The sequence below is a fragment of the Necator americanus genome, chromosome V (genome assembly GCF_031761385.1).
Source record: "Necator americanus strain Aroian chromosome V, whole genome shotgun sequence".
In the NCBI taxonomy this organism is placed as follows: Eukaryota; Metazoa; Nematoda; class Chromadorea; order Rhabditida; family Ancylostomatidae; genus Necator; species Necator americanus.
This window is the reverse complement of record NC_087375.1, coordinates 26655375-26668454: the sequence shown is the minus strand read 5'-3', so window position 1 is coordinate 26668454 and position 13080 is coordinate 26655375. Positions and strand designations below refer to the sequence as shown.

The 13080-nt window shown below is 43.1% G+C and overlaps 3 protein-coding genes across 4 annotated transcripts; 2 read left to right on the top strand and 1 right to left on the bottom strand.

Annotated features, from left to right (window-relative positions):
* Positions 1-195: 195 nt before the first annotated feature.
* On the bottom strand, positions 196-4234 carry RB195_015317 (uncharacterized protein; the record flags this gene model as incomplete). 2 transcript variants are annotated; one of them, XM_064205973.1, is made up of 3 exons in its annotated part: positions 196-1462; positions 1595-1990; positions 4107-4234. In XM_064205973.1, the coding sequence occupies 3 exons, from the start codon at positions 4232-4234 to the stop codon at positions 196-198; spliced, it is 1791 nt and encodes a 596-aa protein (XP_064061853.1). The 2 variants fall into 2 exon arrangements, with proteins under 2 accessions (XP_064061853.1, XP_064061854.1); XM_064205972.1 differs by lacking the exon at positions 4107-4234 and having other exon boundaries at positions 1595-1857.
* RB195_015316 (uncharacterized protein) lies at positions 2417-5409 on the top strand (the record flags this gene model as incomplete). The annotated part of the gene is made up of 3 exons (XM_064205971.1): positions 2417-2428; positions 3852-3952; positions 5133-5409. The coding sequence occupies 3 exons, from the start codon at positions 2417-2419 to the stop codon at positions 5407-5409; spliced, it is 390 nt and encodes a 129-aa protein (XP_064061852.1).
* A 119-nt stretch (positions 5410-5528) lies between these two features.
* On the top strand, positions 5529-5963 carry RB195_015315 (uncharacterized protein; the record flags this gene model as incomplete). Its single annotated transcript, XM_064205970.1, has 1 exon — positions 5529-5963. The coding sequence occupies one exon, from the start codon at positions 5529-5531 to the stop codon at positions 5961-5963; it is 435 nt and encodes a 144-aa protein (XP_064061851.1).
* Between the last annotated feature and the right edge of the window lie 7117 nt (positions 5964-13080).

Sequence of the window (13080 nt, the reverse complement as noted above, 5' to 3'; positions counted from 1 at the left end):
ATCCATCACAATGTTCTTCCTGCTCGATTATCGATGAAAACCTTCGGAGAGAATCCTTCCAGCGTTTTGATGACATCAAGCCACCACTACGGCACTATTTGTAGAATTAGCGCGAACAAGCAATATGTAAGAGTTGTATATGTTGTTGTATATAAGCTAGCTGTGCCCAGCGGTCTCAGTCGTACAGATACTTACTTAGATACCTAGATGGCCCGTCTTCACTGGGCGTGCGGGCCCCAGCATCTCTTCCACTCGTTTCGTTTCCTCGCCGTTGTCATACAAGATGTTCTCAAGCTTCGTGAGTTGACGAGATCCTTGAGCCGTATCCAGCTGAGCTCTCAGCTGGTCCATCCGTGCAGCGAACACGTCACCCCATCTCGTTGGCGGTCTCCCTCGGGGGCGTTTAGCGTCCCTTGGGATCCACTCTAGCGTTCTTTTAGTCCATCTATCGTGGATTCTTCTCATGATGTGACCGGCCCATCTATGTTTTGCTTTCGATGCATATTTCGCTGCGTCGCGAAGACGGGACATTCCTCTTAAGTCGGAGCTACGAAGACCGGCTAGATGTTGTATGCGCCGGTTAAACTTCAGGAGACATCTCTCAAGGGCTCTGCGGGTAGTAAGTAGTTTCCTAGACGTGGCTGCCGTGTCTGCCCACGTCTCCGCTGCGTAACAGAGCGCTGGAAGGACTGTCGAGTCGAACAGATGGGCACGAAGATCTTGGTCCGTCAGTTGGTCCGTAGCTTCCCTGACGGCTGCGAATGCTGCCCATGCTGCTCTCATTCTTCTATTCAGTTCTTCCTTTAAGTCGTTTTCCATGTGCATAGAACGTCCGAGGTATATGTATGACGAAGTTTCCACGATTTGGGAGCCTTCAAGTTGTACTCTTCCGTCCTCGCAGTGGGCGTTCTTCATGAACTGTGTCTTCTTTCTGTTTATTCGTAGTCCTATTCTCTTCCCTGCTTCGTTCAATTCGTTGAGCATCGTTTCTGCTTCATTGGTACTGCTCGAAAATAGAACGATGTCGTCCGCGAAACGAAGGTTCGAGAGAAATCTTCCATCAACACGTATGCCCCTTTCTTCCCAGGAAAGTGATTTCATTATCCATTGCAATGCAGCCGTAAACAGCTTTGGCGATATGGTATCGCCTTGTCGTACCCCCTTTCCAATGGGTATGGTGAGAGGGCGGTGAAAAAGCTGTATCCTAGTCGTGCATCGATCGTAGCAATTGGCTAATTTCCTCACATACGACGCGTCCACACCTTGATCGACCAGCGCTGACAGTATTGCATTCGTTTCTACGCTGTCAAAGGCTTTCTCATAGTCGACGAAGGTTAGAACAAAGGGCAGGCGGTATTCCCGGCAAACCTCAATGACCCTCGACACGGTCTGGATGTGGTCCAAGCAGCTGAACCCCTGGCGGAATCCAGCTTGTTCTTGAGGCTGGGCTTCATCCAGCGTCCTAGATATGCGCGTGAGGAAGATCTCAGTGAATACTTTGTATAACACGCTCAGCAAGCATATCGGATGGTAGTTCCGAAGGTCCTTTCGGTCACCTTTCTTATGGATAAGAACGGTTCGCGAGGTATTCTACTGGTCTGGGATCCTTTCTTTTTGAAGGTAGGATGTCATGTGCGCTGCTAAGATTACATGAAGCGGATGGCCACCAGCCCGAAGAAAGTCTGCTGATATAAAATCAGGTCCGAGGGCTGTGCCAGGTTTCATGCTCTTGATAGCGACTCGCACTTCCAAAGGGAGAATCCGTGGTGGAGCTTCGCCAGTGGGGATGATTGGGCTTGACACAGGAGTTGATGAACGGAAAAGGTTCGAGTAGAACCTCTCTGTAATGATTTCCATCTCACGACGAGAAGACGTGCGAGTCTCGTCTTCGCTCAGCAAGGTTGCTAGCGGAATATTATATTCGCGGAGATCCCTGCGGCACTTCTTTAGACTCGTTCTTCTTTGTGCTGCTTCCCGAATCTTCTTCTGCCTGTACTTCGTCGTACAGATAAGAGTCTTCTAAACGTCCACTTCCAGTGAAGTCAAGTTGAGAATCTGTCCGCTATCTGTCTGCTTGATTGCGTAGGGCAATTGCACTTAAAGGCAGCATACCACGAATCTGGGGTGGTACGGATTTCAGGTGGAGTATCCGTATACGGGATCGTAGATTATGGAGACGGGGGTGGTTCAGCTCATCTCTCCCTGAACCACTGCAAGCAGCCGGCTCCTAAAACCTGTTTTGTACGATTTCTTCTATTGCAGCGCGCCATCCTTGCACGCGTAGCATCCCTTACTGCCTATCGGGCAGTCCGAGTTGGTTTTCGCCGAATCGCAGGGCGGAGGCGGCACAAGGGATGGAGCGTTGCAATAGATGGCGTCGTACAAAGCAGCATTCTGGAGGCGGCTGTTTTCAGTGATGCAGGGAGAGGTGAGTGAAACCACCGCCGTCTCCATAATTTTACGACCCGTGTACGGATACTCCACCTGAAAACCGCACTACCTCAGATTCGTGGTATGCTGCCTTTAGAGGCAGCCTACCACAAAACTGACGTAGTATGAAAACCCCAAGGAACCGTAGAGTTCAGGTTGGAGGTTGCGGGAACCAGCGCCATTCCGTATCACCTCCTCTAATCGTCCTAAGAAACGGCGCAGGAAGGACGTTTTTTCTTACGAGGTACGTTAGAATACGTCCTCTTTCACACTCTCTGGTCCTCCTCAGCAGCCTATTCATTGGTTTTGTTTGAATAGGCTGGTGAGGAGGGATCACTGATCTGTGACTGCTCGCTCGTGGACGTTGTAGCATAATTCGTGCCGATCTTCTCTTCATATCGTATACATCTTTGGAAATTAGAGAAAACAGGGAATATTCTAACGCTCCATAGTCACATCCATGTAATGTTTAAAAACTTTCCAAAAATTGAAAGATCGGCTATTTTTCTTGGAATCATCCCACTTTCGCTTCCTAATGGATGAGAGCCGCATGAAAAACCTGTCCTACGCTAGCTTTCAGAACTGAGAATTATTATTGAAGCTTTTACAGCTAGGAACACCTGTGTTTCTCGTGACCAAAATTCTGATTCGTCGTATTTCAATTGCTGTTCACATTGTTCTATTAGGAATTCATTAGAGATTTGTCCTATTAGGGAGCAACTCTAACTTTGCAAGTTAAAGGCATCACTCCACGAATCTGAGGTGGTACGGATTTGAGGTGGAGTATTCGTATACGGGATGGGAGACTATGGAGAGGGGGGTGATTCCGTTCATTTCTTCCTAATTGCCGTAAAAAACGGCCCGGAAGAAACGCCACCTGAGTACACGAGAAAAGTGTAAGATTCTGGTATTTGCACCAGAGTACATTAGCGTGAAGTACCTCTGAAAGGTTCATTAGTTTACTCTGCATTTTTACGATTACACAGGATTTCCTCGTTATCGGATAGTCAATATTATGATGCATGTATAGTACACTTTCTTTGCTTTCTTTGGCATTTTTTGAAAGATAGGATAAGAAGGGAAGTAACGTAAGAAGGTTTCGGAAGACGGAAGGGCAGAATATTGCCAGAAAAATCTTTATGTTTGGACACACAGCAACTATGGTTGGGTGATAATATGAAAAATGAATCAAAAGAGATGCCAAAGTCCTGAAATTAAAATATACCTATGCTAAGCCTCACTGTGTTCTAACAGTCTGGTCAGGTGCTGTTAGAACATCTCGTGGAATTCAATATAACAATGCGACGAATTATTGTTTCCAAAAAACGTTTCATATTGAACAAGTCTGCGCCGGGTTTGAATTTAACGTATTATTATGGTATTTGCAAGCACATCTTGATATTATTACTTGATATTTTAAGGCAACCAAACATTGCGAACTCTTTCTTATCACAAATTATTTATTGGAATACTATGTGTACTTTGCCTCCACATTGCGTGAAAGAAGAGTAGCATTCAAGAAGTAAGGAGACGTAGGTCATTATTATATTTAGTCACATCGATGCCCGCTTCCAAATTAGTGCTGGCATACGTACTTATCGCTTATCCATAGGCGCATTTCCGCGACTTTCTCAACCCACGTACTATCCATGTACATCTACACATATACATATTACCCATCCATACATATACATGCGAGCTCGCTTGCGTTGTAAAGATCGCCATCCCAGCCCTTGTCCGTTTCAGTTTTGCTAGCGTCTCCAGCAACCCCGTCCCTCCTGGCGCTACTGTACCAGGTTTTCATTCGGAGTCAGGACATTACTTCTTATGGCTGTGTTTTACGTATGATGTCAAAGTCCAAGGGCAAGTTGCACGCCTCTTGGCCTGGCGATTGGCGATTCTGTGTTTGGAGAACTTTGCATCCTAACTGTGTTAAGAAACGTTCGGACTCGCCTGTTGGAGGCGAATCGAACCAGCTTTTTTGCACCTCACTGTCACTTGATTGCATGCTCTAAGCCGATCCAGCGTACGATTATATCAGGCAGTCCTGGTGCAGCAGAAACTGGGATTTCGTTCGTTGTATACAACCGCTTCTCAGCGCAGGCACAAAGTCGCTTTTGGTCCGCGACTAGCCCCCCACCTAAAGACGCGCCACGTAGCCTTGCGCGAATAATCGGTTGTGATCTCTCTAATGAGGGAAAACCGTGGACATACACATATGCATGCACACATAAATAACGTATGTATTAAATGCAATGTTGATTAGCGATTTGTTGGTAGGTGAGGTAATAATTTTGAGATGTCTTGAATCATGTCTATCCTTCACCCTCAACCTAACTAGTAGCTTTTAAAGGCATCACCCCACGAATTTAGGATGGTACGGATTTCAGGTGGAGAGTTCCTATACGGGGTAGTAGATTATGGAGAGGAGGGTGATTCCGTCCATTTTTCCTATTCGCCGTAAAAACGGCCAGGAAGATGCGGCGCGTGCACAAGGCTGGCGCGCTCTAATCGAACTCTTTGTAGAAAATAGCGTGCCGGAACGCTTGAAGCCGTATCTTCCAGGCCGTTTTTTACGGCAATTAAAAAGAAATGAACGGAGTCATCCGTCTCTCCACAATCTACGACTCCATGTAGGCATAACCTGAAACCCACACCACACCAGATTCGTGGGGTGATGCCTTTAAGTGGTGTTCTTTAAGTACTACGACGACAACGACGACAACGACGACAACAACGACCTCAACGACGACAACAACGAAGACGGCATCTACCACAACGAGTCTGACGACGACAGCAACAACAGCAACACCAACCACATCGACAACAGAAGCAGAACCAATTAAAACCACTAAAACCTCAAAGTTAACGACGCTGTCTCCAATTACAGAGCCGAGACTCGTTACAGGAGAGAAGAATCATAATAAGATGGAAGGGGAAGATGATAAGTTATTTGTAATCTCCAGTTCCCTTGTTTAGAAGCCTACCGGAAATCATTTTAACTAAAAGGGGCAAACAAGAAAAATCCAATTTTAATTTCACATTTTTATGATTGTTTTTCAGGACACTCTTTCTTTTTTCTTTTGGTGTTGGTCATCATGGTGCTGCTAAGCAATGTTGTAGTGTTTCTTCTTGCGATGAAACTTCGAACAATAAGAAAAGAAAAAAAGAAAAGAAGAAAGATGAAGAGAAAGATGGTTGGAAGAGAACAAGCACCATCAGAAAGAAGTACAAGTGTTCGTCAGACATCTTCTGAAGAGAAACCTGTCAGAATGCACACTGCGAGTGAACTCGTTGTAAAGGCTGCACGAAAACTTCCAACGATGACGCTAGACGAAAAGAAAGCCGTGAAGAATCGCGTTAAGAACCTCTTGCAGTTGCGTGATACGAAGAAGAGGGAAACTACTAAATCACAGGAGTCCTTTGAATCTCAAAGCAGTTCTGCTACTCACGCGAAAGGTTTCGTGGCACCGAATTTACTCAGGAAACAGGAAACAATGTTTGGAAGGCTTTTTCATTCATGGAATGCTTAAAAACAATTGTTAACATAAGTGGAACCTAACGTTTGTTGCATCATTTGTTTTCATCTAGAAAAAAAAAATTTGGGACACTTTTTTTTCATTCCCAACTGCTTTACTTTGCTTTTGACAATTAAGCAGTAAATTAATGAATCTAAAACAATATGTAATGTAAATATGCGTATTTGTTGCACATTTTATATTTTAAGAACACAAATAAAAGCAGAAATACCCACTCGGTGCAATTTTAAGCAATTGCAAATGTTAAGCTCACTTTTAACAGACAAAAAATATAAATAATATCATGATCATATATATGTGGTGTGTGTGTATGAGTGGTGTGTGTGTGGTGTGTGTATGAGTGTGTGTTTGTGCATGTGTTTGTCTGCGTGTCACGAAAATACTCCATAATGATGCAAAACTCTGCACCCGTGAGGTGCCGAACCGTCGCCATGCACCTGATAGGCGAGCACTCTACATCTTCACTAGTTCCCAAAGTTATAAGAACATCTATGTTGGCTCTGGTAAGGCTAATTACTTTCTCTCATATGTTAGTAAGGGAAAATAAACTTTTATTTGAATGTATACTCCCAAACTTGCAAACTATCATGCTGCTGTATAATAACGGGCTTATTCTGTCACGTGTGTGTGTGTAAGTGTGTGTATCAGTCAAGAAATTCCAAAAAGAGAGGGAGACGGATACCATGGCGTCGGTTTGGTGTGCTGGAGCCTCAACGCGATAAAATTGGGTGAGACGGATCCTACGGCGTCGAATTCGTGCCCCGGAGCCAAATAGATGTAAAATTTTGTGCGACGGGTCCCATGGGGTCGGAATGGTGCACCGGTGCCACAAAGTTATAGAGTGAGGAGAGATGGTTTCCGCTGCCCCCGATTGGTGCGCTGGAGCCCCAATGCAGTAGAATTGGTTTCTGTGGTTCCTTCACACATCTATTTCCCAGCGTGTCTCCCTAACGATGCTAACATCCTTTTTTCAAAGGGAGGAAACACACGTGCGAATGGCTCAAATGCAATGCATAGTAGCCAACAGCTTACGCGATCTGACGTAGAACGCTATTTTTTATCACTACGATGGCGATATTCACGTCATTTCATGTTAGCACATCGTCTTTGCTAATAGTTAAGAACGAAGGAAACTCATACTTTGAATAATGTTTTCAAATTGTAGAGGTTTGAAAGGAGCATGGATGTAAAATCAAGTTTGATTGTTCTCCAAATATAGAACTGAGGGTTTAAGGAAAAATCATAAAATCTTTCACCTATACTTAAATTTTGGGGTAGAAAAAATTGAAGAAAGCGTTGATAGAAAAAAGCAAGACTAATCTTACAAAAAAAAATGTCGCTACTGTTATTTCTTTCTGATCGGTGAAGGCGAGCGGAGCGAACACCAAAAAAAGACTGATGTCCGGCTTTAGCCGGACGTTCAGGCTGGTATATAATAACGGGCTTATTCTGTCACGTGTGTGTGTCACGAAATTCGAAAAGGGGGGCGCGACGGGTCCACCGGCGTCGGATTGGTGCTCCGGCGCCAGTCAGCTATAAACGGGGTTGCGACGGGTCCCATGGCGTCGGATTGGTGCGCAATAATTTTGTGGCCACTGGGCGTTCTGCTTTTCACCTTTATGACTCCTTCGCATGCCTATTTCCTTCTTCGTTCGCCTCACGTTTGTAGCATGCCGTTCTCAGAAAGTGGAAGCACGCATGCAAACGGCTGCTTAAATAGTAGCAAGATGTTTATGTAGTCTGACGTGGAACGTTATCTTTATCAGTAGGTTGATGTCTTTCACGTCATTTTATGCCAAAACATCATTCTTTCATGACTGTTTATGGAAAACAGGAGGAAAACCCATATTTCGCGTGATACTTTTAAATTTTGTCTGTAATATATTGATAAGGAGTGTTTGAAGCTGAAGTTCGAATGTTCTCGAAATGTAGAAATGACGCGTTTAGAAAGAAGAGCATGAAATCTTTTGCTTTTGGTTATAATACAAAGCAAGGAAGAAAGATTGTTGGAGATACATAAGTCTGATTTCACAGAAAAGGACATTAATATTGATTTTTGTTGATCAGTGAAGGCGAGCGAAGCAAATATCACAGAAAGTCTGAAGTCCGGCTTTAGCCGGACGCTCAGACTGGTAAATAATAATATAAATGAGTAAAGAGACTCATTCGTCGGTACATGTTGAGCATTTGCTACACAGATTTGGTTTTTCGGAAGACGTTTTCTGCTGACACTCGATAATCTTTGGTAGGATGAAAGAAAACAATTTCGTCGAGGTTTTCTACGAGTGAATTTGATGTGCTCCGAATTTCCAGACTAGTAGAAAAGATTGTTTGCTTTTTCATTTTCACCAACTTGATTGAATAAGGATAATAGCCACTGGTCTGTACGTCATCATTCTTTACGCTAGTGTCAGATACGTAGAGAAATTTGTTGGATCTGGAAGGCTTGGTCAAATATCTGTGATTTTCTGCCAACGGAAATTTGATATAAAATTCATGCTGAAATGATGCGTTGATAATAGTAGCCACTTTTCCATGTTTTCCTGTGTTGTCCAGACGACGTCGGTGTTGGTGCCATAATTTATTGCTGGACTCGAAAAGTGGCTGGAGTTTGTTTCGTGGAGAGGTCACTCTCTTAAGTCGACAATTCGGGAAACCGTCTTTTTTCTCACCTTCATAGCACTTTTTCTTTATTCTAAAGGCATCATCCCACGAATCTGAGGTGGTACAGATTTCAAGTGGAGTATTCGTATACAGGATCGTAGATTATTGAGAGAAGGGTGGTTCCGTCCATTTCTTCCTAATAGCCGTAAAAAAAGGGCCGAAAGATACGGATTCGAACGTTCCTGCGCGTCATTTCCTACGAGTTCGATTGGAGCGCGCCAGCCTCGTGCACGTGCCGCATCTTCCGGGCTGTTTTTTACTGTAATTAGGAAGAAATGGACGGAATCACTTCCCTCTCCATAATCGGGAGATACGGCTTCGAGCGTTCCGGCGCGCTCTAATCGAACTCCTTGTAGAAAGTCGTGCACCGGAACGCTCGAAGCCGTATCTTCCGGGCTGTTTTCTACGACAATTAGGAAGAGATGGACGGAATCACCCTTCTCTCAATAATCTACTATGCCGTATACGAATGCTCCACTTGAAATCCGTACCACTTCAGATTCGTGGGGTGATGCCTTTAAAGGGAGTTTAAACTCGTATGTATTGATTAAGTTGGGAAATTGAACATTCTACTGCACTTTTTTCAAACCTAAAATATCAGATAATGGCAGAATAAAAAAAGACGTGAATACTGTAAGGAACGTGACCACAAAACTGTTGAATCTTATCCAGGTGCAGTATCGTTCACCTAGGAAGTTTTTCTGGAAGAAATAATTTTCCGCAATGACATACTGAATTGTTATGAGACAACAGATTGTCTGTCAGAACTGAAACTAATTATTTTTAGAAGGTAATAAGAATTAGCGCGACTCAATTCAACAACTCAATTTGCCAACTAAATTTTGCTGATTTCAAAAGCAAAGTACGTCTACGTCACTATAAAATCACCGCCCGTTCACATTTTTTTAACAGACACCAAAAAACATCAACGGATTAGCCTATATACATAATTCTAATATCGGCCACGAAGAAACAATGTGTAATCGCAGAAAAGGCAGAGAGTGGTCTCATTTCCCGTAGTTTACGACAAAAAGCTCAGCTGCAACTAGCAAAGTTTAGTACCGTTCTCCTCTATTCACGTAGGGCAAAAGCCCATGTACGTCTGCCAAATTAATGCCGTGGACAAGAACCATTGGCCTCAGCTATTTTACATACGAGATTGATAATATATTGTAAGCATCTGGTACTTCTGCAAATACTACGGGGACGTTGCCACACACGAGAGCGACCAATGGATTCTTTGACAGTACTATGTATCACTAGGGTCCCGATCGTTCCTTCACGTGGCTTGTCTTCAATCGAGCAGGAAAGGTCCTGTCATAGATTTGCGTGAGGCACACGGTCACATCTGAAATTTCTTCACTGCATTACACTAGAACGTTACGTCTCTTTCTAGAAATGGTTCTATAATAAGATTGACACGTCGTATTTATACAGCCACAGTTGTATCTCGCATTCCTCAATTTGAGGATGCAATCCATCACATTCCTTACATAATTATCTGGCACCACGCTGAAACATCAGAGAAGTTCAAATCACTTGCTCAAATCGAAGACAAGCGCAAGTGGTTCGGATATTATGCTGCAATCAACCTTCTCCACCGACCTACATCGGGGCTCAGCCATTCCAGCGCTGATAGCACGAAGGAAGGAAGGTTTTTAGGATCATGTACGTTACTCGACGTCGATATCCTTGCTAGTGTTTCAAAGCAAGATGAATTGGAGCGGCAAACCCATGTGTGAAATGATAGGTGACGGGTGATGTAAACGAGATCGGTGTCGTTGGACTGAGAGCCCACAAAAAAATAGACGCTTTCACATTGATTGGTTTGATGATCCGACGATAGTCCTGCGCGTTAATTTGTTCTTTCTTTAAGCACTGCGAAGCTGAAAGTGGGATCAACCACTGTGAAAACGGAATGTCCCACTATCTCAACTCAAAAGCACGCTGACTTGCCAGCAAAGAAGTGGTAGGTCATCTCAAAGTTTTGAACATAAGGGTGGTGTTATGATGAACGCCAACTCCCCTTAAAAGCATCACCCCACGAATCTGGGATGGTGTTGCTTTCAGGTGGGTAGTGCCTATACGGGGTCGTAAATTATGGAGAGGAGGGTTCCGTCCATTTCTTCCTAATTGCAGTAAAAAAACGGTACGCAAGATGCGGCGCACAAGGATGGCGCGCTTCAATCGAATTGGAATAAATCGTAGAAAATAATGGAGTAATAATAGTAATAGTAGAAAATAGCGCACCGGAACGCTCGAAGCCGTATCTTTTGACACGTTTTTTACGGCAATTGGGAAGAAATGGGCGGAAGCATCTTTCTCTTCTTAAAGGCATCACTCTACGAATCTGGGGTAATGCGGATTTTTGGTGAAGTATTCGTTTACGGGGTTGTAGATTATTGAGAGAAAGGTAATTCCGTTCATTTTTTCCTAATTTCCGTAGAAAACGGCTCGGAAGATACGGCTTCGATCGTTTCGGCGCACTATTTTCTGCAATGAGATCGATTGGAGCGCGCCAGCCTTGTGCGCGCTCCGCATCTTCCGGGCCGTTTTTTTACGGCAATTAGGAAGAAATGGACGGAATCACCCTTCTCTCCATTATCTACGATCCCGTATACGAGTACTCCACCTGAAATCCGTACCACCTCAGATTCGTGGGGTGATGCCTTTAATCAAATTTGCAACGACACATCAGGCAGAGGGTAGATATGACTCCAATACCCGCAAAGATGCGTGAGATTCTCGTTCTGTTCTATTGTCACGTTTTCTGAAACTACACTCTCCGTAAGATCTGCACAGAACCATATTACCCGGTGAATGTCTGGGAGTACGGCCAAAGCAGCGCTAGCTTACTACGATTCACAATGACATGAATTAGCATCTCTCTTGTCGTTTACTCCTAGAAAAGACTAAGGTTTAGTGATCAGAGGATGTAAAAATACATGCAATTAATAGCGGAGTACTATAGTTTAGCTTTAGTTTCCCATCAGATGAATTTCCAGGAAATGGTCAACCATATAACCTGTTTGGAAGAGTTACATAAACCTTGCTAAGTAGGTTATTTAGACGTGAAGGGAGTAGGACATTTTATTCTGGAATGTGCATTGTAATTTATAGAAAGGTATTAGACTTTAAGCTTGAAAAAAGGATGCCAAGGAAAAACTACATAAATGAGACTTTTAAGTGGGAATAATCGAATCGAGCGTTTGTTTGAAATTTTCCAACAGCCCGTAGTAAGAGAGGAATGGAGGCAAGAGAGGATCGCAGTGGGTCATATTCGATACTTTTCTTTGAATTAAAGTCATGTAATTTCTGAATGAGTGATTGAGGTACACGAAAAAGTTTGGATAAAATGATAGACAGGCGACAAATGATAAAAGGAGCTTATTTCTTATACTTTCGGAGGTGGAAGTGGTGTGCTCCTGCACTTTTGATTATGGATGAATTTTTTTGCCGCTCTAAGCTATGTAAATTTGATAACGTCGGGGTCAATTTGCTGCCTCAAGCCCTCCAAAATCGTATTTGGTATTAGTCAGTTATCAACGTGAGGACAAACTATCGAAAATTTAAAAAAACGTAATAAATAACGTGATGGAAGATGTGACGGTAAAGAAGTGGAAAATAATTGTTTGCATTGCACATAACTGAAAGATTACAAAGAAATATTTTTACCTGTCGAAATTGACCGATCAATGGTCCTCTAATTATACAATTAAATCACACTTCCTTCTTCAACGTTTTTAGAAAAAGTGTAGAAACCCGTTGAAAGAAATCTGTCTTTTCATCAAATTTGTAGAAAGGACTTATTTCTAAAATTTTAAATATATGATAATTATATACAAAATATGTAGATGTAGTCAATTGACTTCTTCACGCACCTTCAGAACTTTGTTCTGCACTGTTTGTTTGCTACTGAAATGGTTTCGTGGCGGGTATAGCGGAATCAGAAAAAGTCTACTACTGCACAATCGGTGTCTGATCCAGGTGTCTACCATCCCTCCGAGACTGATGGATTAGCACAGGATTTTAATTGATTTTCTTGAGCTGTAGCCAAGATTGTTATTGATCGTCTTTATTAATCAACAACTAACTTTCGGCATTATCGCCTTCGTCATAGCCTGGAAAATTTAAAGCCATTAGTGATTTATCCTCTCAAGCGCCCCATCACTCTACAGAAAGCATCCAAACGGTAGGCAAACTCAAACAGCAACACATTAGCTAGTGCTTACCTCATTAATAATCAATAATCTCAGTAATCATTTAAAAACTACGTTTCAACATGCTGAGATTCAAAGACAGTCGAACATGGGCAGTGCAGGATTCGTCTGCGAGGATAAAAGCATTGACTTGACACATCGACTTGCCCCTACGAGGAGTCATTTGTATAGACCAAAACACGTCCTAAGAAAGGAACTAAAAATAAATTTTTCGGTTCGGAATTACT